This window comes from Chaetodon auriga, chromosome 1, assembly GCF_051107435.1.
Source record: "Chaetodon auriga isolate fChaAug3 chromosome 1, fChaAug3.hap1, whole genome shotgun sequence".
Lineage (NCBI taxonomy): Eukaryota > Metazoa > Chordata > Actinopteri > Chaetodontiformes > Chaetodontidae > Chaetodon > Chaetodon auriga.
In genome coordinates this window covers 30453475-30479359 of record NC_135074.1, presented here as the reverse complement: position 1 = coordinate 30479359, position 25885 = coordinate 30453475, and the positions used below count along the sequence as shown (strand labels likewise).

Sequence of the window (25885 nt, the reverse complement as noted above, 5' to 3'; positions counted from 1 at the left end):
ACAGCTGCACAAAGTCCCACTCATTGTTCCCATAGACCCCCTCATGTGACGCACAGGTGGAGCACTTCTGCATATCATTTGCTGCTTATCTGTGAACCCAAATTCTCAAATATAATTTTTAATGTGTTTTCAGTTCAGTAGACGTCTTGTGATTGGACGTTTCCTGCTGAAATGCACCATGGGAATCATTTAAGTTTTCATCTACACATGTTTGTAACTTAGACATTTCATCAAAGAACCAGATATTTTCTAAAGCAGCTGTTAATCTTCTGTACTGATGAATCCACTGTGAGACTTTACTGACGATCCCAGCTGTGGAAGTCTATGGGAAATATGAATGGGACTTTAACTTCCAGAAGCAGGAAAAAGGTCTGAAATGATTCCTCCCACTTCTCAACTGGACAGACGTTTTAGGACAAAAGAAAGTCTGCAAACCTTCCACCTGCAGAAAGCTCTTTATTGTTGCCTCCCACTTCATGTACTGAACAAGTTACAGTCTTTTAAAGAAAGGAAAGAATCAAAGGAGAAGCACAGCAGCGTTAATTTCTCTCTCTACCATCTCTCTTATCATTTGGACGTCTACAGGGTTAGCTGAGGCGATGCTCGGATCAGCAGGACAGAGGAGGCTCCCTCACACACAAACCACAAACTTAAACATGAAAACCCGAAAACCGCACAAAATATTATCTTATTTCAGATGTTTGAGGTGCGTGTGCTTCACGATGCAGCACAGCAGAACAAACGAGCGACAGACCACCTTCCACAGGTTAAATGACCCAAATCTAACAGTCAACTTTACTCTCCCTGCCTTAGTCAGCCTAAAAGAAGCTAAATTAACGAGGAAAATAAATTAGAAAGTAAATACGTTGACTGTAAAAACGCTATTCTTAAAAAATATTCAAAGGAACAGGAAGCAACACTTGAATTGTCCATAATCAATCAGTTGACTCGATATAAACATACAGCTATCACATTAAAAAAACCAAAGGAGGAAAGAAAGTGAATTCAGTGTCACACCTAAAAAAAAAATCTACAACATAACCGAAGCATACCGATGAAGCTAAATGAGTCAGAGTGAAAAAGTCCAGGTGACAGGAGGTCTACTGGTTCCACTGGGATCAGACTGGAGGTCACCAGCTGGGCGGCGCTGCAACATTTCTGGCCTCACTGACTAAAAGGCACTGACAGTCTCTCACTGGGTTTTTTTTTTTTTTTTTTAGCAACCACCACAGCTGAGGATGATGACGAAGAGCTGCAGTTCCTCTCATGACCACTAGATGCTGCATCCAGAATGAAATCCTCTGAAATGTCTCTCTCATGTTTCACTCAAGACTACAGCCTGCAGCTGGTTAGCTTAGCATAAAGGCTAAACACAGCTAACCTGGCTCTCTCCTCTAAACATTGATCTTTAGCTTCCATGCTGTTCGCATCACTCGTCAGAGTTTGAAGCTTGTGATTGGACGTTTCGTGCTGAAACCTTCAGGTTTGCAGAAGCTTGTAGCTCCACCTTTTTATGACCGAACCAGACGTTTGTAATGTGGCTGTTAATCCTTCGGTCTGATGATTCAACCGTGAGAGTGTCATGATGATCCGATCCACTGAGTCACGTCAGACTGTCAGTGGGAAACGAGAACCAATCAGGTGGCCTGAATTAGATCCTCCCACTTCCAAACATGTACCTACTTGATATGTATGCAGGATACTGTATTAATTACTACTGAATGAGAACAATGTGAGGACAAAAGAAAGACTTCCAGTCTTTATGCTAAGCTAAGCTAAGCTAAGCTAAGCTAAGCTAAACAGCTGCTGGCTTTATCGATCTTCTCATCTAACACAACGACAAAGTGACTGAACAGTGTCGAAGTATTTCTTTAAAAAGAATCAAGTCTTGGGGGTGTGTCTGCTTGATTGACAGTTGTTTCAGCCAATCACAGTCAGCCGTGGTGGTTGCTGATTGCTGCTCATCCCAGTCTTCTTTGATTAATGACTGTCTGAATCTACTGACTGAAAAAAACGTCAGCAAGTGGAAAACCAAAATCCAGAGTTTGATAAAACTAGACAGAAGTCGACGTGTGTCTTTATGTCCATGTTGTCCTGCAGTCTTTGCCTCCGGAGACGTCTCTCTGCCTGTTGAGCTTCTTTCAAACAACAATGTCGTCGACCTCCGGCTGAGTAAACAGCCTTTCACAACAAGTGGACTTTTCCACTGGCTGCTTTTCAAAAACAACGAAAAAAAACAGTTTAACAGTCAGTAACCGAAAACCGTCTGGTCTCAGAGGGTGTGTCTACATGGCCGCACTAATAGCTTTTGATTGGTCCTGGCATCTTGAGTGTACCATTGGCTGGGTGATCAGAGAGGGCGGGACATCAGGAAGAAACCAGTTGGACGTAGTTGGCGGGGTAGAGGCCGACCTGGCCGCTGCTCAGCTGTCCTTTACACCAGCCCTGCTCGTCTTCCTCGCCCAGCTTCAGCAGCTCCTCGCCTGGAAGGAAGACGACAGAAAGTCAGTTCACTGTCAGCGAGTTCATACAACCAGAATCACAGCACAGGAGGAGACGCCACCTGTCCCCGGTTATCAGTCATCTGGTCCCGGTTCAGGATAAGCAGAGCTGACCTTTGCTAAGCTTTTCCAAACTAAGGTGTCTCCCTCTGAGGTCCCATCAGGTCCCATTAATTCAGCGTCCCTCTAACCCCCAGGAGGCACAACCACCCGCAGAGGACGGACTAAAGCCCCAGAGTCAGCCTGGCCAACCAGGGCCAACCTGCTGAGAAGTGCGTCCCCATCCAGACCTGAGAGTTATCACCGTGTCTGCAGCTCCGCAGAGCTTTTCAGCCTCTTTTATTACGGTTCAGTCCTGCTTCTCGTGTCTTATCAGAAGGACAAACCGTGTGAATCTACATTTCTGTAACTGTGCCAGAGTTAATCAGCTGCCTGATCTGCAGTCTCAGCACTCTCATCAACCCAAAGAGGACTTTACGGTCTTATTCAGTGGGACAGAAACACATTTCCTGCCCCGGTGGGACAACAAACACACTGAAAACAATCCATTTTATTCCCATGGTCCTTTGTGCGACTCCTGTTTCTTGTTCTCATTGGTCTCTGTCAGAGTTAGCTTTATGCTGCATTTGTCATAGCAGAGGGTTTTTCTGATTGTTTTTATTATAAATAAATGATGTGGAGACAGAGTGTCACACATTTCACAGATTATTATGAACATAACTCTGCCTCCTGCTACAGAGAGATGTGATTGGGTGCATAATAATAAATATATTGGTGTAAAGCAGCATCTGTTTTTCCTCATAGGTCTGATGCAAACCCACAGTCCTCTACCTGCTCGTCAGTAATCAGCAGACACACACAGGTAGAGACGAGCAGGTGAGCACAGAGGAGCAATTAGCAGCTAAACAACCTGATATGTTTCAGGAGTTCGTGGAGATCAAACAGAGCTAACGGAGAGCTGAGCCTCTCACACAAAGCTGCTGGTAGCGTTAGCATGAGCAGGACTGATGAGAGCCAGCAGAAAAACAAGACACATGAATGAGCTTTCTTCCTCTTCAGAGGCAGTAAACACAACACACATTTGTACACATCGAGTACTGTGTATCTAATGAGAGTGATTCATCAAACACCTGACCAACAGGTGAATGACATCAAATCAGTGAGGATGAAACACACAGTTAGCATTCAGACAGACGTGGGAACATCCAGCGGATCAGGAAGATAAAACCACTCAGAGGTTTATTTCCAACAAGAACGGCCGAGTTCTTGGCTGAGACAAAAGAGGAAACTATTCCACCAAAATAAAAGCATCAATCGTCTGACTAACTGGAGAGGCTTTTATTTTCAAACCGACATCAGATGTGAAGCTGCTCACACTTCACATCTGTCACAGCTGCAGCAGAAACACACACTTCATTATATTTTACATGTGAAATGTTTGTTAGGATCCAGTTTAAGACAGAAATAAAACAGCTTCACATCAACACAAGGATAATTTTATAAAATTAGAGAATTTTAGATAAAAATATCCTCTTTAGTGTCCAGAAAAGTTAAATTAGCTTTAAGCTGTTTGTCAGTTTCGTGCTCTAAACACAGACGACAGCCAGCTCTCATTTCACCTTTCCGTCATCTGTGTGAGGTTCACTGAACCTCCAGCAGGAAGCTGAGCGCTTCACAGCAGCGACTGACGTGCAGACTGAGGAAGGATCGACCAGGTGTGTGTTTTACAGGTGTGTGTTTTACAGGTGTGTCCTCGCTGCATTACAGTCATTCTGCATTTGGTCATCATGTCTGAAACAACGTGTTTGACATGAGTGTGTGTGAATGTGTTAGAACGAGGCATCACAGGTGACTAGGAAGACCAAAAACATCTCATAATAAACTTTTTAAAAGACCAAGATTAAACTTCTCAGATTCATCAAAGCTGTAATTTCACAAAATGTGCAAATCAGTTTCAATGCTGATATAAATTTTCTCATTCTGATTAGCATCTTCATGCAAACCAGCGATGGACGCCGTCCCCTGTGATGCCTCTCCTCCGTCAGCATTAGTAAGTGTTAATACCTGCTTTAAAGCTGATCTCATCGGCCTCCTGGCCCGTGTAATCATAGAGCGCTCGGACTCGCACCGCCTCTACCTGATCCTCCTCGTCCTCCGCCTCCCCGACGCCGTTCACCTCCAGCACCTTCTTAGGACTTTCGTCGTCCGACCAGTCTGACGAATAATCTTTCACCCTGAGACAGGACGAGGTGGACACAGAGACAGAGCGTCATGCAGTCTGAAAGGTTCACCTGTAAACCACCAAATGCTGCTTATGATTCTGAAAAAGCGTGTTGCACCTGAACGCAGCATTATGAGTTACAGACGAGTACAATCACAGAGGGAAAAATCCAATTAACACGTTCATCAGCAGAAGTGATGGTTCTTTGAAACCTTTGAAATCGACTGTGTGCTCTGTTCAAGCACAAATACAATTAAGTTAAATTAGGTTAAATGAAAATTTAAATACAGTTGCAGTTACTTTATATCAGCTTTAAACTGGTCTTATTTTCCCTGATTTTAACTGTTAAATGTACGTAACACACAGCTCCATCAAACACTTCCTGAGTGGAACAAAAGAAATGCGACTTTGACAGATTTGTAACTTAAACCTCTGCAACATTAAAACGTGTTAAATAAATCAAAATGCATTTACTCAAGGTGTCTGTAAAGTCCTGGACTACAAGTTTATTGACTCTTGAAGCAAAGTACAACACAGTCTTTATTGAATATTCAGCCATTTTCAACACATACTAGCTGCAGACGACACATTACAGACGACCGGAGGACAATATTAGCATTAGCATATCTGCTAGCCCTCTTGAGTGCTAGCAACAGTGTTGTGCTAGCACTTTGGAGAACTAGCACAGAGCAGAGCAGCATGCTACAATACAGACGCCTCCAGCGATCAGACCTGAGATCATTTCATGAAGCCATCCACAAGTTCATGAGTTCTGATTATATCCAAGTATTTTTCAGAATTTTCTTTGCAATTTAGATTTTTCTTTAATCAAGAGCAATCATTTGATTTTCCAGCAAGGCACAACTCAGCAGATTTACTCAACATGTGGACCAATATGATGATGAATCTGCAGCGTTTCTTTTCTCCACTGTGAGTTCAAGCGTCTCCTCCAGGAGAGAACAACCTGGCCAGTGGTCCACAGGTAGTCTGAGACCCCTGCTGGCGTCCCTCAATTCCTTCAAAATACGTTAAAATACGTTTTCAAAGACTTTTTAGTGCAAGTGCTTGTGGGGGTTGTAAGCATGATACGGTAAATATGGCTAAATATGGTAACAACATCTCTAATTCACACACACACACACACACACACACACACACACACACACACAGGACAGCATACAGACACAGGTTTCTAGATACTAATTAAAGCGTGTTGTGTGCAGGATGTTAACTCCTCAGGGTGACTACAAGGTAACAAACTAAACTACCTGCTGCCTCTGTACTTGTCTCTGACTCATACACACAAACACACACACACAGACACACACACACACGCGCACACACACTGACTGCAGTCCTTTAATCCAGCGTGGTAATAACGCCGATCACTCGTCTGCAGCTGACGTGCAGGTGCGTCCTCTTACCTGTTGGCGTCCACGGTGATGGGGCTCGGCGGGACGTCGTCTCCGCCTGAGGGGACGATGTTGGTGAGGGTGACCACGTTGTCCTGAGAGTGTCCGCCTCGCACCTTCCTGCTGATGGAGCGACTCGCATCCGGAGACCACTCCTGCAAACAGGAGCAGAACGTACACACACGGTTTTAAACTGGTCTGATCAAACTGAAGCAGGATTTTCTGCCTCCTACAAACGTCCAACAGATACTGACGTGACATTAACGAGTCAGTCAGCTGACTCACCTGCACTTATCAACTTGTACCCTGTGTGTTGTGTGTGTTGCTCTTTGTGGCAGTGCAGCCTTTGAATAACATGAAACCTCAGCAGGAGCTCCTCCTGCTGTTTCCTGCTCCTCTCTTCTCTTCTCAGTACGTTTATGAAGTAATGTTGGATTCATAAAGCCTCAAGCACAAAGTCTCATTCTTTAAGACTTTCTGACTCAGAGGATCTTGGGAAATTAAAGGAAATTCATTCACTGCCTTTAGTGGCTGGGTTAATGAAGACTGTGGCCTTGTGGTGGATAATCAATGAGCCAATCAGAACACAGCCAGACAAAAACAAACAGACTCACTCTGCTCATAATAACTGGGTGCTGACAGGAGGAGGCTGGAGGTACAGTTACTGCTATTTACAGTCTGAGTACAGAACAACCTCCACACGATCAGCCCGACAGGAGGTGTGTGTGTGTGTGTGTGTGTGTGTGTGTGTGTTGGGACAATGGCTCTCTGTTTGCGTGTCAGCAGCGCTGTGGGAACGCTGGGAGATTCCTCAGAGGACAGAAGAGATTCATTTCTTTCTGCCAGCATCTCTCTTTACTTTGGTGTCCTGGAGAAACTGGGGGGGGGGGGCACAGCAGAGTTCACGCCGTCATTACACGAAGGATTCGCACCGCTTACGACGCTGAAACTCTTAACTTCCTGGTCTGTACGTGTTTCAAAAAACAGCTGAATTATCCTTTAAGCTGTTTGTGACCTTCCATCAACACAACCTCCATTCTGTTCAGGCCTCAGCTGCCATTCTTTATTATTACACTGAAACCTAACAAGGTCAAACTTGTGTGTTAATGTTAATGTGTTTGTCACAGCAGCAACGGTTAGAGTTTCAGTAACCTCTCATGTGGTCAGGTGAGAGCTTTCGGCAACAAAACGCACCCAGCTGCCCCTTTTCAGACCCACCAAGCTAAACCTAATGCAGTCTAATACCACAGATCTGCAACGAGTTCCACTGTCATGATGTTTGTAACGTTCAGTTTCTGTTGAAAGTGTCTCACAGGTGTTTGGAGGACGGAGTTTGTGCTGCTGTTGAACTGTTTCGCCTCATACCGAGAGACGTTCCTATTATTTTGTCTTCCCTCACTGATAGAAATGAGACTTGGCCTTCTCTTCCCATCGATAACAGATAGAGAAACAGCTGAGAGCTCCACTGATTTGTGCTGATCTTTCAAAACATGAAGTTCTGGCTTTCAAATGTCAACATCTGTCTCTTTGTGCCTATAAAACCTCGCGTGTTTTGGGATCTTTCCCTGCAGTTGTTGACCTTAAATGAACGACACTGCAGCTCTGAACTGACGTGCTGCCACTCGACAGCCTTTGTTTGGGACACGGCCGACATGATCTGTGCTAAAGGAGCACACACTCGTCGGTCTGAATGAGCTGCAGTGTGAACAATCCTTCCCACATCTGATTTTTATATATCAAACGCAGAGAAAAGACAAATCTGAGATCTTCAGACAGACTTTCTGTGCTTCACTTTGTACATTTTACGTATTATATGTCGACTCTTTTGTATGATTTGAAATTCTAGGATCCAGGTCGACACACACACACACACACACACACAAACACACACACACACACACACACACACACAGAGTCAGCGTGTAGCTGCCAAAAATGAAAGTGAGGGTGGGAGGCAGGAATCCAGACGATTGTATCTCCATTATGACTTGACAATTGGGTCTGCAGATCTTCTTACGGACAGAAAATAGAACAATGCAGTGACTCTTTCATGGTGAACGCAGAGAGTGAAGAGGGTGTGGAAACATCTACGTGGAACTGATCGTAATCAGTCGCATCATCCTGAGGCTGCATTCACAAAACCTCTCTGGAAATGATTTTAAAGAAAGACACTCTCAGCAGACGTCTCACTCGTCCTGTTTCTAACTCCAGGAAAAAATTCTTCTGACTGTGAGTATTCACTGAAGCTCAAACACTGACGCAGATATTTTAAAATGAAAGCTTTCAAAAAGCTCTCCAGAGCAGATAAATGTAAAGATGACAACAAGAAAATCTGAGCTTTTCGACATACATGAGACAAAACTGCAGATGGTGGAGAGCTGGTCTACGACAGAGAAGAAACAAACTCTCTGATAAACAAAAAGATATCAGCAGGAAGAGCTGAGCTGAAAAACTGAGGCACAAGGCCAGTTTCATATCAGCTGAGAGGCAGATTAACTGTTCCTGAGACCAGAAGAGGAAAGGAAAACTGTCTTCATGACACTCTTCAAACGTTTTTCTCCACATCTTCGTTTGTCCTCTGCATCCTGACCCTGATGGTGCTTTGCCTCAAACCTGTGCACTGCTGCACTTCTGTTAAAATGTGACTTGATCTTGGGCAGCCCACGTACTCGATCTTTAACTTTATTTCTATTATTCAGTGCTTTTACTCTCCATCTTCTGTCTCCATTTTCATCCTCATTCTTACTTTTACTGTTATTACCAGGTGGGTTTTATTCTCCAACCTATTGTCTGTTCCTGTTTTTATGGGTTGTGCTTAACTGTAAAACACTTTGAGCTGCATTTCTTGTATGAAAGATGCTAACAAATAAAGATTAGTAGTAGTAGCAGCAGTAGTAGTAGTAGTAGTAGTAGTTGTAGTTGTAGTTCTGCTTCCCAGAATCTGTTGTCCACAGCTCTGAAGAGCTGAGGTGAAATCTGTACATTTCCACTGACTAAATAAACCTGTGTGTGTGTGTGTGTGTGTGTGTGTGTGTGTGTGTGTGTGTGTGTGTTTGTGTGTGTGTTTGTGTGTGTGTCAGACATTCCTGACCCCACTCAGAGCTCTGTCACACAACAAGGCTTTCATCGGGAGCCTGTTTAAAATTCAGTCTGTCTCTCTGAAGCACACACACACACACACACACACACACACACACACACACACACACACACACACACACACACACACATAACTGCAGTCCTGCACAGTACTCTTATTTTCTTGTTCAAGGAAAACATGAATGAATGAAGTTATAGAAATAATTCCAAGTATGAATTGAGATTGAGTAAAGTGTGTGTGTGTGCGCGTGTGTGTGTGTGTGTGTGTGTGTGTGTGTGTGTGTGTGCGTGTGTTCGTCCACACCTCAAACTGCGGCCAGTTCATGCTCATTCCCGGGCCGTGGGTGTTCCTCCACCATCTGAGATCTTCAGCGTCATTGGCTGCTTGGATGGTCTGACCCAGGTCCCGGTAAAGGCTTTTGAACCTATTGGACAAAGTGACTGTCAATCACCACATCTACACCTTCGTCTTCTTCTAAATTCAGTCATTGCCAGACCCGTCAACAGCGACATATTTTACCCTGCTCTCCCACTGCCCCCCATTTAACTAATTTCCCATATATTTCCCATTTTTTTCACATTTCCAAAACACATTTAAAAATGTGAAAAAAACATCTGCTGTAACATCTAGTGACAACAAGTCATTCACTCAAAGGCACCTGCCAATGAAATGAGACGGAGGAGAAGAAGCAGAAGAAAAACAAAGAGAAGAAGAAGAAGAAGAAGAAGAAGAAGAAGAAGAAGAAGGAGACATTAGATAGTTTAACTCTGTGACAGCAGGTCATTTGATTCTTTGTTGACGTATTGTCAACATATTGATTACTACACCTTTAAAAGTTAGCAGTTGAACCTTTAGTCAAGAAAAAACAAACATTTGTTTCTTGTGTATTTGTCGTTCTGATGGCTGAATTAGTGTTCATACACTGGATAAGAGTCTCTGCAGCAGGTTCCTGATCACAGGGTGTATTCTGCGGGCTGGGCCTTTAAATTCCAGATAAGATTATTGTGAGTGTGTATTTTCTAGTCATGATTCTGAGCTCTGTGCTGTTTGTTTACACTCAGAGAAGATAAAGGAAAAACCTGCATCTATTCCTCCACAGCCAACCGTCTCAAAGTGCAGCTGAATGCCACACGGCTGTCTGAGCGCCGTCGTTCCTCTTGAATCCTGCTGACTGCGTTCAACACTTACCTGTCACTGCTCAACCTGTTTACCTGTGGAATGTTCCAAGCAGGTGTTTTTGGAGCATTCCACGACTTTCTCTGTCTTTGAAACGTGCTGCTGCATCAGATTCAGAATAAGCAGATATTCATGTGATCTGTTTCTCTTAAACTGCCCTTTAGTACGTTACATTTGAAACTATTTAAAACAAAAACGTTAATTTTTGCCTTTTCTTCTGAAATGCTGGATTCTTTGAACTCTCGAGGACTCTTAACATTCGTTAAAATGACACAAATTAAGAGGAAAATCCTCGTTTGGTGAAGACTCCTCAGGCCTGTGACCAGCGGCAGCATGTGGACACTGCTTCATTTTTATGGATACGTTCACATTTTACCAAGTCTGTTGTAAAAAAAATACTGTCCATATGCACTCTGAATCACTCTTCAGTGGCTGTAATCATTCCTCCTGTTAGCAGAACTTCGACAGATGCCCACTTGATTCATATTAAATTCAGAACATATTTCTGCACCGAACAGACGGGAATCACATTAACGTGTAAAATCTCTTTCCAGCCGGTGTGGACAGGAGGAATCATTACAATGACCAAAACGCTTTAAATGTCCGTCTGGGCGAGAGAGAGGCGCTTTAAGACAGACTCGAAAAAATGTGCCCTTTGACGGGCCACGAGCCAAAGAGCTCATGGAGCCCTCACGCGTGGTGATTCACTTCAGGTAATGAGAGACTCCAGAAAGTAAAGCTTGTGAGGGCTCAGTCTGTGAGTCTGGACTCCAGGCCTGGACCGAGGTCCCCGGAGGAGGCAGGTGGTCTTTCATTAGTGGGGCTGGACCAGGAGCCTGGACAGTGTCTCTGTACTTCACTCATCAACTTGAAGCGCTGACTTGATTTTGGAGACTAAACTGTTTCAGGCTAAAGTGGATCTTTAAGAAACAAAGACAAACAAACCGAAGCCACCGGAGGACTTTTCCAAATCTCATCACTGCACCACTCACAGAGTTAATTAAAGATCGCTCCTTGTGCAATATTTGGACAAAGATCTCGCTGGACTTTACCAATCGTGATAACTGTGGTAACAGTGGCTTGTTTAAATAGAAGGAGAGGTCGATAGTTAATGGACAACAACGTGAGTTTTCTATTAACTCATGAGTACACATCGAAACCTCGACAGTTCTGGATGCCTTCGTTCTGAGTCACAGACCACAAATCACCAAACGCCCTCTTTTCTCTTAAGATGCAAGTGTGTATGTGTGTGTATGTGTGTGTGTGTCCTACCCGTCTTTGGAGGACAGGTCCAGGTGTGTGTGGATGTCCAGCAGGACCTCCTTGAAGAAGCGCAGCCTCTTGCGCTCGGCCTCCTGGGTGAGGTCGAACACCTGCTCCATGTCCTCCATGTAGCGAGGGTTACAGCGGTTCAGCTCCTCCAGGGCCTTCGTGTAGCGCTCCTTCGCCTGCCACACACACACGCACACACACACACAAATAGCACATGCTGAGCTGCGCCACCATAGAGATGAACATGTGCTCTGTGTCATGAAACCTCAGGATTGCTGGCTGCTGCGTGAGACGTTCAGGTGTCTCTGTCACAGCCGCTGATGAGAGGCTGTGACTGTGTCTACTGTTAAAATCAGTTTAAAACCATCTTCATCTCAGTGAGTGAAATGTTTTCACTCCTCTCAGCTCCCATCTCAAAAAATGCTTCATGTCAAGTGTTTAAGAGACGACATGTCCTAACAGTCTCTTTCAGCATGCGGTTTTCCTTTCAAGCCGACGGCTTGCTCGGCCTTGTTTACCTTGATGACGTGCTGGAGGTGTGGTGCTTTGCACCAATAGCAGTAAGAGCTTGGCTCCAGCTAAACGTGGCTGCATACAATTCTTAAAATGAATCCCATGAAATGCTGATAAATCTTAGCGTTTACACAAAGTTACGGCAACAACAGTCCGACAAATACAACACGTCCTGCAGCTGGAAGGGATCGAGTTGAGTTAGCAGTAACTTAACGGCTGTGGGAAGTTCAGCTGAGCGACCGATGAAAACTAAGAAACTACCTGTCAGATGACAAGATTCACGATCACCTCTGAACCCCGCAGAGACGGATCAAGAGCAACCGACAGTGTGTGATGTCTGCTCTAATGTCTGTGGCGGGAACACAAACTGGGTGTGTCCCCTGATCAATGACTGAAGGACATTTTCAGGTATTTTCTCCCCAAACTGTTCAGTGATTCATGATACTGGCTTCATTTCCTCGTCCAGAGCTGCTTGTTTAAGCAGCCTCTGGCGGCCTGACGCGGCTCTGTGTGCCGAGCGATCCTGAGTTTGTGTCAGGATTTCCCTGTTTTTGGTTCATCGCTTCCCTTCTTCTGAGCCGCCAGAACAGCCGAGACAAGAGACAAGCCCGGTCACGTTTCAGAAGTCAAACACACACACACACACACACACACACACACACACACACACACACACACACACACACACACACAGGTATGTTTTTCTGGGCTCACTGACACGCCCAGCCTGGTGCGTGTGCAGCTACGCATGGGACTGTGTGTGTGTGTGCGCGCGCATGTGTGTGTGTTTGTGTGTGCCTGGGTGGGTGTGTGCGTGTGTGTGTGTGTGTGTGTGTGTGTGTGTGTGTGTGTGTGTGTGTGTGTGTGTGTTTGTGTGTGCCTGGGTGTGTGCGTGTGTGTGTGTGTGTGTGTGTGTGTGTGTGTGTGTGTGTGCCTGGGTGTGTGCGTGTGTCAGCTTTGTACTTTCTCGGCCTCCTGGCTGCAGCGCTCCACCCGGACCGTGTATTTGCGAACTTCCTCCTGTGACTTGGTCGGGTCGGCCTTGGCGTGCGTTTCCCTGGTAACCGCTGTCCACTCCTCCTTCCTGGTCTGATGGTAGGTCTTCTTACTGGACTCCACCTTGACACACACGCACACACATTAGCACACTGGTTGTAAAACTCTAACTTGAGAAACATGATCGACTCACAAACAAATATAATTAACTTTGGCTCCTTTGTGTTATTTTTACAAATATGACAACATGCTAGATTAATAAATATAAAGTCACTGTAACTACAGCAGCACTTAAACATGTTTGTGTAGCCTTGTGGAGGTGTCACCTGACCCTCGACTATAAATCGCAGCCGATGCAGACCCCCAGGCCGCCCTCACCTCTTTCAGCTTGCGGACCCAGGGTTTCTGTGCTTTGCGGAAGCCGTCGTCTGCGTCCTTGGTCTCCTTGAAGCCTCCCATCATCTGCTTGTGGAAGGCGTCCTTCTGCCAGTTGCGTGTCTTCTCGCTGTCCTCGCCCGCCAGCCGCTCCCGCAGCTCCAGGTGCAGCTCGCTGAGCCGGTCGGCCGCCTGCATAAAGGCATGCCACGCTTTCTCCAGAGTACCATACTGAGGACCTGAGGGGTACGAGCGGGAGAGGAGTTAGCTCTTAGCATCGCGTTTAGCTTGAAACGAGAAAACAGGCAGCGACCGTTTGTCTGTGTTGGTCAGATGTGTGTTTGACTCTTGAGGTCAAGATCATGTTCGAGCTCGCTGAGTGAGATGAACCTGCAGACATATTCTCATTCTAAGGAACAATTAGTTTGATTATGGTGAAGAGATTTCCAGTCAATCTTTGAAATATACTAAAAACTGAGTAAGTGAGTGTTTATACATCAAAGCTCATCGCTTCAGTAAAAGTAGTGTCAACAGACATCTTTGAGTGCACTGCAGTCTAATCACAGCACAAATTAATGTCGCAAAGCTTCAAGTCTTTCTTTAAAAGACTCTTGTGGAGAGAAATGTTTCTTGTGTTAAAATTGGGATTAATTCCTGAAAACCTGAAGCTTCACTTAAATTAAATGGCTTGTTTGCAGACCTAAAGACATAAAATAAAACTTAGTGTTTGGTGTCATCTCTCTGCTCTGATCAGTGTTGTCAACCCACCTTTCTCCACGACGTTCCTCCACCTCTTGGCCCAGTCGCTCAGCTGCAGAGCGTAGCTCTTCTCTATCTTTGCCCTCTCCTGGAAGCAGCTGACCAGCTCATTACAGAGCCGGTGACCGTCGTCGATCCGCTTCACCGTCCTTTTGTAGTTCCCCGGCTGCAGAGGGACACAACACACACAATGACTGAGAGGACAGGTATTGTCAGTTGATCTGCCACTTCAATGCATGTTAGCAACATGCTAATATGAGCGTGGCAAAAACACGCTAAGGATGTTTATTGGACCGGTGATGATTTTCAGAAGACTGGAATAGAGATAAGAGTGAAAGACACAGACAGACAGACAGACAGACAGACAGACAGACAGACAGGGAGCGAGAGGAGGTGAAGGCAGGTCGTCTTTCCTGATGGAGGCCTGTGAAGGCGGCAGTCAATCAGCAGGGACTCATTAGTGTCCATGTCTCTGTCTAAACACTATGGACTGATGCTGCCTCATCTGACTGCTTAGTCGTAGTACTGCAGTATCTGATCTGGTTAAATCATCCAAGTGCAGAGATGATATCTGCTGTTTGCTGTTAAATGGTTTTGTACTGCTAGCCGGGCCGGCTGTGGCTCAGTAAGTGGAGCGGGTCGTCCACTAATCACAGGGTTGGTGGTTCTGTCCATGTCAAAGTGTCCTTGGGCAAAACACTGAACCCCAAATTTCTCCAGATGGTCGGACCAGCACGTTAGGCGGTTAGCAACAATGCTAGCTCGCTGCCATCAGTGTGTGAGTGTGAATGCTTTGAATAAAACTGCAGCCATTAATGTGTGAGCACGTATTCTGAATTCAGCGCACAAGATAGTAATTTATATTCATCATTCCTCTTTGTGAGTATGTGTGTGTGTGTGTGTGTGTGTGTGTTCCTGCTCTACCTCCCAGAAGCTGTCAGAGCTGCCCAGGTCGCTGAGGTCTCCGTTGGAAGACATTTTTGGGTCGGCCTTGCAGCACGGAATGATGGCGGCTGCAGAAAAGACTGCGGACAGAGAGAGAAAATAGATTTATTAGCCACAGCTGCTTTCAGGTGGAAACTTTCAACACATCAGCTTTTCACGAGCGAGCAAATCAGCGCCGTTACTGACTGAAAACCAGATCTGTAAGAATTCACGTCGAAGGCTCCAACACAAATGTGTTGTCTTTCTACTGTTTTCAATGAGTTCATGTGAAAAAGGATCAGCACGTTTTCACATTCTGTTTTATTTGTGTCTGACAGCGTCCCAGCTCTGCTGGAATCAGGGATGAAATTAAGAAGAGTGAAACTATACAATCTACTGCACACAGGGCACAGAACTCACTTAAATAACTTCATCTAAATGTGAAATAAACACACACCAAAGAGATGCTAACAAACATGCAGTGTTTGTAGAGGGGTCAGGGGTTTTTATGATTTCACAGAGCCATTTTTAGAAGAATGCGTGCCCTCCATTTCAGGCATCACTCACTGCTTCACTGTCTGCAGCTCTGCAGTTTCAGCCTCTGGCAAACTGCAGCTCGGCACAGGAAGCTACAGCGTCTTCACCGCTCGCTGCTCACTGGGCTGATTTCTGCACATCGCTGCCCAATTTCCCTCCTGCACACAACTGGACTGTGTGTCCCACAAACACTGATGCCCTGTCTCACACATCCGCTGCGTTACTGAGGCGGGAAACTGTAGCAGGCAGTCCTGCTCGTCCACAATGGATCTCATTCATCAGAGAGAGGATGTGCAAACGTTTGTGCAGAATTATCTCTGACAATAACTCACAGATATAAATCATTTTTAACAGGGTGATGTCTCTGCCTCTTCATGCTCATCAAAACTAAAACTCTGCCAAGACAGGAGGGGGGACGAGACACGTCCTGAAGACGCCGCCGCCTGTGCTGCGCCTTATAGGTGCCCGCTGGAGTCTTCTTGTAAACAAATAAAAGTGAGGTTTACATTCAGTGTGACTCACTGTGTGCATCCTCGAGCTCTAACAAATGAGCTGAACGCATTTCCTTCCTCATAAAACAGCTGGAAAGCAGAGTGTTTTCAGTGGAGAGGACATTTAGCATTTCTAAGTGGCTTACACACATCATGGCTGCAGCTGCAATACATGGCTCATAACATCAGCTGTAAGCAGATAACAAAATGTTTAAGTGTTTATTAAATCACAGTATTTTTAAGCAATCATAACTTCTCCTACGAGGACATATTTTAGATTTTTAAAAGGTCTTATTGTCATTTCAACCGTCTTCAGCTCTGCAGTAGATCTGCTGATGAACCCTGTCTACAGTTCACTGTGACCTGACTTCTCTGTATACTGACTTCCTCCATGCCGTCCTCCCATTGGGCAAAAGCCTGTTTCAAGGCCAGACAACTTCCTGTGGCAGACACAACAACCTGGGAGGAAAACATGCTGCTGCAATAAACCAGAACCCTGCAGCTGACTGTGAAAAGCTCCTCTCTGTCGAAGTCACTTTAAAAGCCACTTAAAGCACAGTGCGGCTGCTGAGGACATTGAAACTGGACCCTCGCACATCTGCAAACTTCAGGCTGCAGACGAAACTGCAGCTCAACAAATTCACTGACAGGTTGATATTTGCAAATGATACTGAGAATTACTAAATAAATAGTGACACTTAACCAATCACTGGGAAAAACAGAACATTTTAGCTGCCTCTACTCTACTTTTAAGTTCCAAAAAGCCTTTTTGCGAGGCAGGGGGAGCTGCCTGAAGTCTGATAAATGTCACTTAAAACAGGGTCAGCTGGGTCTGAAGAGCACAAGTTTGAAATTTTTTAAAAATTGGGTTTGTGGAGTGAGAAAGAAGTGAGTTCATCAGACCTCTGTAGCTGCTCCTCAGCTCTGCTCAAGGCTACATCAGCCGACTGTCGCTGGTTCATTGTCATGCACCAAAATACCAAAGCAAATTGCTCCTATATGAAAACCTACATCATAATAAACCTGATTCTGATCTGAGTTGCCTTGTGGGTAACGTAGGTTCAATGTTTTCACAAGGAGGAAGAGTGCAGGGAATAAAAAAAGAAAGATCAATTCTGATTTGTTCCGTTTTAACTGTCCAGTATGAGTTGGGAGTGCAGCGTTGGATCAGCTCTGAATCCCATCAATAAAATCAAATCATGTCAAACTCTGCTGCTGTGAGCTTATATTCTTAGCACATACAGCTTTTTCTCTGCCTTACTTTCTGCTTTGATGAGCTTTCTCGATGGAAAAATGAAACTAAAAACTTCCTGCAGATATCCTGTTCCCTGTCGGGAGGCTTTCAATGTGAAACAGATGGAGGAAATGTTGGATTGAAACTTGGAAATTGAGTAAGAGTAAGTTCAAGCCCTAGACTTTAGAAAACATGGACATAGTCTCTGTGACGTCACCCTCAGGTTTCTGAAGAGCCACTGCGAAGCTCAGTGACTCTGGTTGTCACCATCTTGCTAGCGTCTGACTCCACCAAACTCCTGGCTAATCCAAAAATGGGCAAAGAGGTGGAGTGTGGGTGGAGCTGGGGTGAGCTGAATGAAGCCTGGTGGCTGAAACCTAGCAGCTAGCTGTCACTCAAATCACAAACATGCATAAATTTAAGCCTCAACCCACTGAGTTATACAAAAAGTCACCTCTGTGCAGTTGTCATGAACAGGGACATTAGCTACAGAGACCAAAGCTGTTTTTTGTACCAGGCTGTAAACATGTTTATTTCTGCTACAGAATCCAAATCCAAACATCTAAACCACACACAATGTGAACATACATGTAATGTATAGGGTCAAAAACCGACTAAGTGGACCTACGTGTCAAACTGAAAGACTTGATGATACCTACCCAAGTTCATTTGAACAGATTTATCACTCTTTAAATACTTTGCATTGTTCCTGTATGAGACTGCTGCCCACAACAAGGCTCGACTTGACATGAATGTGAGACGTTCCTGCTTCTTTTCCCTCCTCTGTGTTTCACAATGTCCTCTCTGACTGAAAATAACTAGCTGACTCTCAAAATAACAGCAGTGGATCAGCACACTGGGAGCAAGCTGGTGGCAAATTAGATGTAGTGTACAACTGTAGGCTTGATGAAATCTGCAGGGAACAATGTGGGAGTGAGTCTAAATAAACTCTGCAGTTAGCCCAGAGAGGAAGACTGAAATGACAGACCAGCCAACGGCACAAGCAGGAGCGTGTTCCTACCTGTGCTACATGCTAACGCTACACTGAGCCTGGAATAAAAGACCAGGTTTAATATGTATTTGTAGGTGTGTCTGCTGTGGGTGGGTGCGTTGTATTTGAGGAGACGAGTGACGTTCAAGATTAGCAGAGCGCTGACGTTCAGCAACGCAACAGCACAACATCTCACCTCTGAGAGACCGAAGCTAATCCCCTTCAGACAGCTGAGCTCAGGTTCTCTCCACACTGTACAGCACAGGTGGAGGCAACAGAAGGGTGTGTGTGTGTGTGTGTGTGTGTGTGTGTGTGTGACAGGAAAATGGCAATATGCTAGCAGCAGGTATTTGCCACCAGCATGCTAGAACATGAGTGAGTATGAGAAAACTGACTTTGCAATGGATTGCTAATTACTGCTCCTACATCCTACGAGAGAGCACGGTGTGTGTGTGTGTGTGTGTGTGTGTGTGTGTGTGTGTGTGTGTCAGTATCTGGGTGCGGCTCACTGAAATCAAGTAGGTTTGGCTGCTAACACGATCTCTTTACCTGCTGGAGGTGTGCAGACGCTGACCATAAAAGTCAACAGGGAGCTACCGCTCAAGCATAGTTTCACAATAAAACCACAGTCACAGTCGACCACATTCAAACACAAACAGCTCTGTGTTATTAGTGCTGGGGTTTGTGTGTGCGTGCTGTCTAAGCAGATGTTGATGCTCAGTCTGCTCTTAAGTGATCTTATTCTTGTTTTAATTCTTGCCATGCTACAGTTTCTGTCAGGCAGCGCTTTGAGCTAAAGGCTAACATCTGCAAGCTAACATTCTCACAGTGACAATGCTACCATGGTGATGTTCAGAGGGAAAAACGTTGGTCATTATTAACATCTTAGTTTAGCAAGTTAGCTTGCTAACCTTATGTGAATGTCACTAGCTTTGCAGGTATTTGGTCTTAAAACAAAGTAAATTACAAATTACAGTTTTGACCTGATGGTGGTGCTGGAGGAAACGTCTGGGACGTTAGCTATTACGTTTCACCCTGAGGGAAACGTATGCCTGCAAATTTCATGGGAAAAAATCCATTAGTCGAAAAAATTGATAATTACATTTAAAAAATGTCTCTGAAGTTTATTTTTATCCTTTTAAAATACCTTCTAATTAAAAGTCTGTCACCCATAAATAAAGTGTGTATGTTCATTGTTATGCAGATGACACACAGCTCTACATTCTGCTTCATCTGAGCTGTTCTGACCCATTTCTTCAATGCATTTAAGATATCAGTAAAGATTTTCATTATCAATCGGTTTCCAAACTAAGTGAGGATTCATATCATAGTATAGCCATTAAGTATATCCATGAACACAGTGTTTCAACTATCAAAAGGTAAAAGAGAAAGACAAACACCTTCATGTTAATGCTCTGAAGTTTGTTTACATTACAGTTGCTGGGTAGTGATTATGAAGGAAGAGATATTTCCAGAAGCAGAGACTTCATCTGGTAAATTTCATCTAACAGACTGGTATTTCTTCCAGTACCAGACCCACACTGACACAAAGGAGTGCCATACATGATACCGGATTACATGGACTGTCTTGAATCACAAAAGTCCCATATACTCTTACGTGTACAGTTACAGCTTATGTGTACCAGCCACAGTTTACCGGACTAGCATGACGTGGTCTGGCTGGTCTGACCTGATCTGGCTACCTCATCGAGCCTTCGAGACGGATGAAGTGACAAGATGTCTGTTAACAAGAGTTTATCTCTAGATATGAGAGTTAAAGCCAGCTGAGCAGTGTGCCATTTCTGAGGCAGAGGACAAGAAATTCACATGAAGCGAAGAGACACTGACCAATCACAGCTGGTTAGTCAATATTTTTACAGTCAAACTGAGTCTGTCGCTGAAAGACCTTCATATGATGTTATCCCAACTCAATATTTTAGTATTAACTTCCTTTAATTCCTTCATGGGCCCTTCATGGAGGCGCAGACCTCTGCCTGGAGGAGTATCTCCATGAACAGATGCTCAGTTGAAAGAGCTGTTTTTGGTTTACATGGAGAGTCCATAAGACAACCGCCAACCCTCCCCATGGTGTGGTGTGTGTGTGTGTGTGTGTGTGTGTGTGTGTGTGTGTGTGTGTGTGTGTTCTTTGGGGGTGTTTACATTCCTCGATCACTGATCATGACCTCGGGTTCAATCCCCTCAGTTTAACCACACACACACTAACACACATGCCACCCAGGACCTCACTTCATACTGGAGGTCTGGGACCTGCTGGAGCTGTGGACAGTATGGTGGGGGGGGGGCAGAGAGGGTTTTTCAGGGGGAGATGCAGAGACAATTTCAGACTCAAGCCAACATCTCTGAGTCCCTCTTCTATGACACAAGGCAGGAAAACAGGGGAAACAGCTGTCCTGGCTCTATCAGCCAGCAGCTCAAAAGGCCAACAATTAATGCACACCATATTACTTGTTTAATCTACACGAAAACCAAAGTTTAAAAAAGAAATTCGCTATTTTATAGATGACTGTGTCTGAGACGACTTCCAGGCCAAGAAACAGTCCGGGACATAATGTTAATACACTTCTGTCTTGGTGTGGATTGACAAATTTAAACATGTTAATCAGTGAGCTTCAGACATGTTGAATGTGGATATTACTACATTTGTGCAGAACCAGGCTAGCTGTTTCCCCCTGTTTCTAGTCTGTATGCTAAGCTAAAGACTGGGAAGCTGCTGACGGTAGCTTCATATGTACCATACAGACTTAAGAAGGGTATCATTAATGTCAACTAACTGCTGAAATTAGATCTAATAAACCTTCAAAATGTCACACTTTTCGTTTCAGTAGCTGCTCTCCAGGTGGAAAATCATCTGTCAGTTTATCAGTAAAACCAACTGTCACTGAGAGGCACAAGCTGTTCATCACAACTCCTGATGGGGATTCTCCGATCTTACAAAAACACTCAGGAATCACTAAAAACTTTTCAAAGATGCCTTCCATGACAGTTCTGTTTTTATGCCATCTTTGGCTGAAGAACGTTGAATGTCGGCCTGGTTTCATTTCCATTTAGTCCATTAAACACCTGAAGGCATCCAAGAGCTACAGACTGGCCCTTGACCTAAAGCTGGGCAGCAGACTGTCAGGCTTGACCGACGAAGAACAGGAGGAGCTTTGAAAGAGGGCAAAAGTGAAGGAAGAAAGAGGAATGAGAGAGTGAAGCTTGTGACGGATAAGCGATGAAGACGAGTGAAGTGCAGGAGAGCAGATGTTCAGTTTGGGACGAGCTATGAGCTGCTCATCGCTCCTGTGTGGAAAAGAAATGTGAAACAGAGACGGAAGTTTACAAGCTAAAGAGACACAGCAGGGCAGGAGGAGGAGGAGGAGGAGGAGGAGGGGGAGGAGATGGAGGAGGATGAAGAGGACGAGGTCTGATAGCACAACACACAAACAACTTCTGATGTGGTTTCTGCCACAGCAACATCATACTGCTGAAAGGGCTCATGGAGCTGGTTTGTCGAACTCGTATCATTGCAAAAGAAGAGCATGTGTGCACAAAATACAAATAATCACACACACACACACACACACACACACACTCTCTGTGTCAGAGTCCACAGCCATGCTAGCAGCTGTGTGAGGCTACGCTCAGCCACAGCAGTGCTTTGAGCTAAATGCTAACATCAGCATACCATAGTGACAATCTGTCGTCGTAAACCAAAGTGAGATTTTGGCCTGATGGTGGCCCGAGATGAGAAGTCAGGGGATCGAGGCACCACAGATATCGGCACCAAGTTTCATGTCAATCCATCAAATAGCAGGCTTTGTTGCCATAATTCTGGGAGTCTGCATGGACCCAAGCAGACAAGATAGAACCTTTCACAGCCACCTTTCAAACCCACCGGAGACGCATTAAAGACTCTCTGTGCAGTATTTCTTTAAGAGTTGTTGCATTTGTCATCTGTGTTTTTACATCAGGGTTCTGCTTGCAAAAAAACTTCAACATCTGTGAGTTTAAGACATTTTCAAAGGCTTTTATAGCTGCAAACCTGTGGGACAGCTGTAGATCTGTCAGCCAAACTACCACAGAAAAACAGCCCGATTCAACACCATTGACTGGATTCTGCTGTCAGATAAATGACAGTAAACACGAGACGAATCAGTCGTCTCACAGTCAAGGCAAATATTTGACTGTGAGATTATTTCTGTTTAATATTTTCTTAAAGACGCAGACTTCTCAGCTCACGAGCACAAAGAGGATCAGTCATGAATTTCTGTAAATCATGTGACTCAAACACACAATCCTGAGATATCTACATCTAATACAGGCCTGCTGAAGAGGTGGGTGATGGTAGAGAGAGAGAGAGAGAGAGAGAGAGAGAGAGAGAGAGAGAGAGAGAGAGAGAGAGAGAGAGAGAGAGAGAGAGAGATTCTGGTTGTTGGTTTATACAGAAATGGGTCAGGCCAGTGAAGAGGAGGAGGAGGAGGAGGAGGGACAACCAGCTGAGGGGGGGGTGAGGAGGAGGGAGTGACGGATAGAGAGGCAGGTCCAGACCTCATAAGCTCCACTGGAAAACTCACGGTCATTAATCTGATTAATGTACAACAACAGTTTCCCTGCCGCCCGGCTCCGTCTATATGCTTCTACACATCGAGCACGTGGCGGTCTGCAGAGTATTAGTCCATAAGCTGCTCTGCTGCAGTACGTCTGCATTCCAGCAGAGTTTGGGAGAGCACGGGGGTGCACATCGGGGCCCGGAGGCTCCAAACGTCTATAAACAGAAGCGTTTTGTGATGCTTTTTCACTCCAGCTGCTGTTCCTGTGCCAACAGCTGGCCTGAGACACAGCTGTGTACCAGAGCGCTGCTGCGTCTCTTTCCAAAATGAGAGACTCACTGTTTAAAGAAAGAAAATGATAACCATGCTCACAAAGATGATTGCTGCTGGCAAAAATAAACCACTCCGAAAGCCACCATCGGGCTTTGTTTTGATAAACAACTATCTGTCCCCTGAAACGGCAGCTGAGGGACGTCGGGAACTAAAATCTATCTAAAAAGAGTCTGTAAATGTAAATGTAGTGCTGTGGAATGAATCACTTCTTGGATAAGATCGGCCTCAAGCTGTTTTATTAGCCCCGTTTCCATGTTACAACCCACCGCAGTGTGTGGCTTCGCTGTAGCTGAAGCTTCACTAAAATGCCAACAGGACTGGATTCTCGCTGCTCCTTTGGCCCCCGGTGGCGTCAAAAACTGCCAAGTTAGTACAAACATGCTGAGTGAAGAGCGAAGGCTGTAAGAAGTCACAGCCAGCAGCTTTAAATCTTCACATCCATGGTTAACAGTATACCACTCACAGTAAACAGCACACCGCTCAATAAGAGAGTTATTATATTGAGGAACAATATAAAGTGATATAAAAATGTGCATCACAAAGCTAAAAAATGGATTGTACTGTAACGACATCCAAAAAGGTAGAATTTTTGTTTGCTCACATTAAGAGACAGACGGTGAAATTAACAGTCAAGCTCTAAAAAATGTCCTGCAGGAACTCAGTTTGTGTGAAGATGAAAATTAAAGATTCAAAGTGCAGTTTAGAATACACTGAATTCACCTTCGTGCCAAGAGTCACATGAGAAGATCAACATCACTCTCATGTCTGTACAATAAATATGAAGCTAAACCAGCAGCCAGTTAGCTTAGCTTAGCTTAGCTTAGTTTTGCCTGGAAAGTCAGGAAACAGCTGGCCTGGCTCAGTCCAAAGGTAAAACAAATCTGCCCAGAAGAAGGAAGAAATGACAGATTTGGTCGTATATCAAGTCATGCATCAAACTGTGAGCCCCGCGTCACGTGTCGTACCAAACTGATGCTATCACTGGATCCCCGATACTCGCTCTTTCTGTTTGTTAAACGTATCCTGGCAGACAGATCCACTGAGTCATGGGGGAGTAATCAAGACTCGAGTCTCCAGAGAATATAGAGCTCACTAAAACCTGCTCTAATTATAATTTCACTGAAGTAAATAAGAACTATAAAGGCCTGAATTTGAAGACTGAAATACTTGTCCTGGTTTGTCCCATCAAAAGACACATCAGGGCATGTGGTGAACAGTACTGTACACGTCTGTTCGACCTGCCTTTGTAGAAAACGACATGTCGACGTGCTTGTGAACCTGTCCTTTGGTAAACTGAGCGTGCGGCCAAAGAACAGTTTCACTTTGCTCGCTGTGATGTTGCTGAAGGCTGAAGAGACGTCTGCTTGAGACGGACGTGTTTGACTCGTCTTCACTACGACAACATGGACCCGTCCTACGTCTGACTGCTTCTGACTTCCAAACTGGAAAAAACACAGCAGCTCTTCTGGAAACATCAGATTTTCCCAAACTGTGCGCCAAAATCCATTTTAGAATAAGCGTGAGCTAAGAAATAGCCAGCGCCTTATTTTACTTGTTTAACATCGAGTTTGAATTGCGGTTTGTGACATTTAGAGTTGTAATTCAGCTAGAAAATCCTCTTACTTCATTGGTCTGATACCAATCTAATCCAGCTCCATCACATTTCTAAGTATGTTTTCAGACTTCTGAATCTGGCTTTATGAGGTGAAAAGACGGCAAAACAAGACGCTGAGAGGAGGATGAGTAGCTGGCAGCTTGTGCAGCAGACATCACTGCGTGGAAGTCCCTAAAAACCAAAATGTTGGTCGCAAAACACAATAAGCATATGCGTGACTCAACAAACGCAGCATGTTAAACGTTACGGTGCGGTTATTAGAGGACAGCATAGGACAGACACAGCACACAAAGCACATGTTGCACAGGGCCAAAACAATGAAGCACATCCCAGAGTGACAGCACAACTTACCTTATCAGAGACGAAAACAGAGACGGACAGATGTCCAAACAGAAGACAGCCTTTGTCTCCTCGGGCCTGAGAGGCAGAAAGGGACAGACGGAGAGAGGACGATCCCTGAAGAGCAGACGTGACAGCGAAGGGAAAACACAGAGAGGTGTGTTAGACAGCGGAGCAGCATGCGGTTAGACCCCCCTGCAGACCTGCAGCGCCCGGAGCTGCACCAGCTGCTGTTATATGGCTCGGCGCTGGCTGGAAGGTGGCACATTCTGGGAGTCGTGGTGAAATGCCACACGTGGAGCCTGGAGTGGAGGGCTAATGAAACAGGCAGGGACCAGCGGCCCCATAACAGGAGGTCAGAGCAGCTAGCTCACACCTCTAAAATTACCTGCCCGGGCGATGAGTTTGGACGGGAGTGTCAGCTTTTAAAACTGTGATTCTACGTGAGCTGATTTACAACTAAATTATCAAATTTCTGCCTTTATTAATCTGAGATGTTGTGATATTAATGATGACAATGCAAGAAATGATATATTGTATGGT

At 44.9% G+C, this 25885-nt stretch overlaps 1 protein-coding gene across 2 annotated transcripts in view; it reads right to left on the bottom strand.

Annotated features, from left to right (window-relative positions):
• Positions 1-436: 436 nt before the first annotated feature.
• pacsin3 (protein kinase C and casein kinase substrate in neurons 3) overlaps positions 437-25885 on the bottom strand; it is a 29905-nt gene continuing 4456 nt past the window's right edge. The window contains exons 2-11 of one of the 2 annotated variants that reach the window (XM_076734154.1): positions 25355-25459; positions 15250-15350; positions 14335-14491; positions 13570-13805; positions 13159-13314; positions 11683-11858; positions 9538-9658; positions 6147-6289; positions 4566-4735; positions 437-2483 (exon numbers count right to left, since the gene is read on the bottom strand). In XM_076734154.1, the coding sequence (XP_076590269.1) occupies positions 2368-2483; positions 4566-4735; positions 6147-6289; positions 9538-9658; positions 11683-11858; positions 13159-13314; positions 13570-13805; positions 14335-14491; positions 15250-15303 (1329 nt within the window). In that variant the 5' untranslated portion in view covers positions 15304-15350; positions 25355-25459 and the 3' untranslated portion in view covers positions 437-2367. The remainder of the gene's footprint in view (positions 2484-4565; positions 4736-6146; positions 6290-9537; positions 9659-11682; positions 11859-13158; positions 13315-13569; positions 13806-14334; positions 14492-15249; positions 15351-25354; positions 25460-25885) is intronic. The other variant, XM_076734162.1, reaches the window with a different exon arrangement.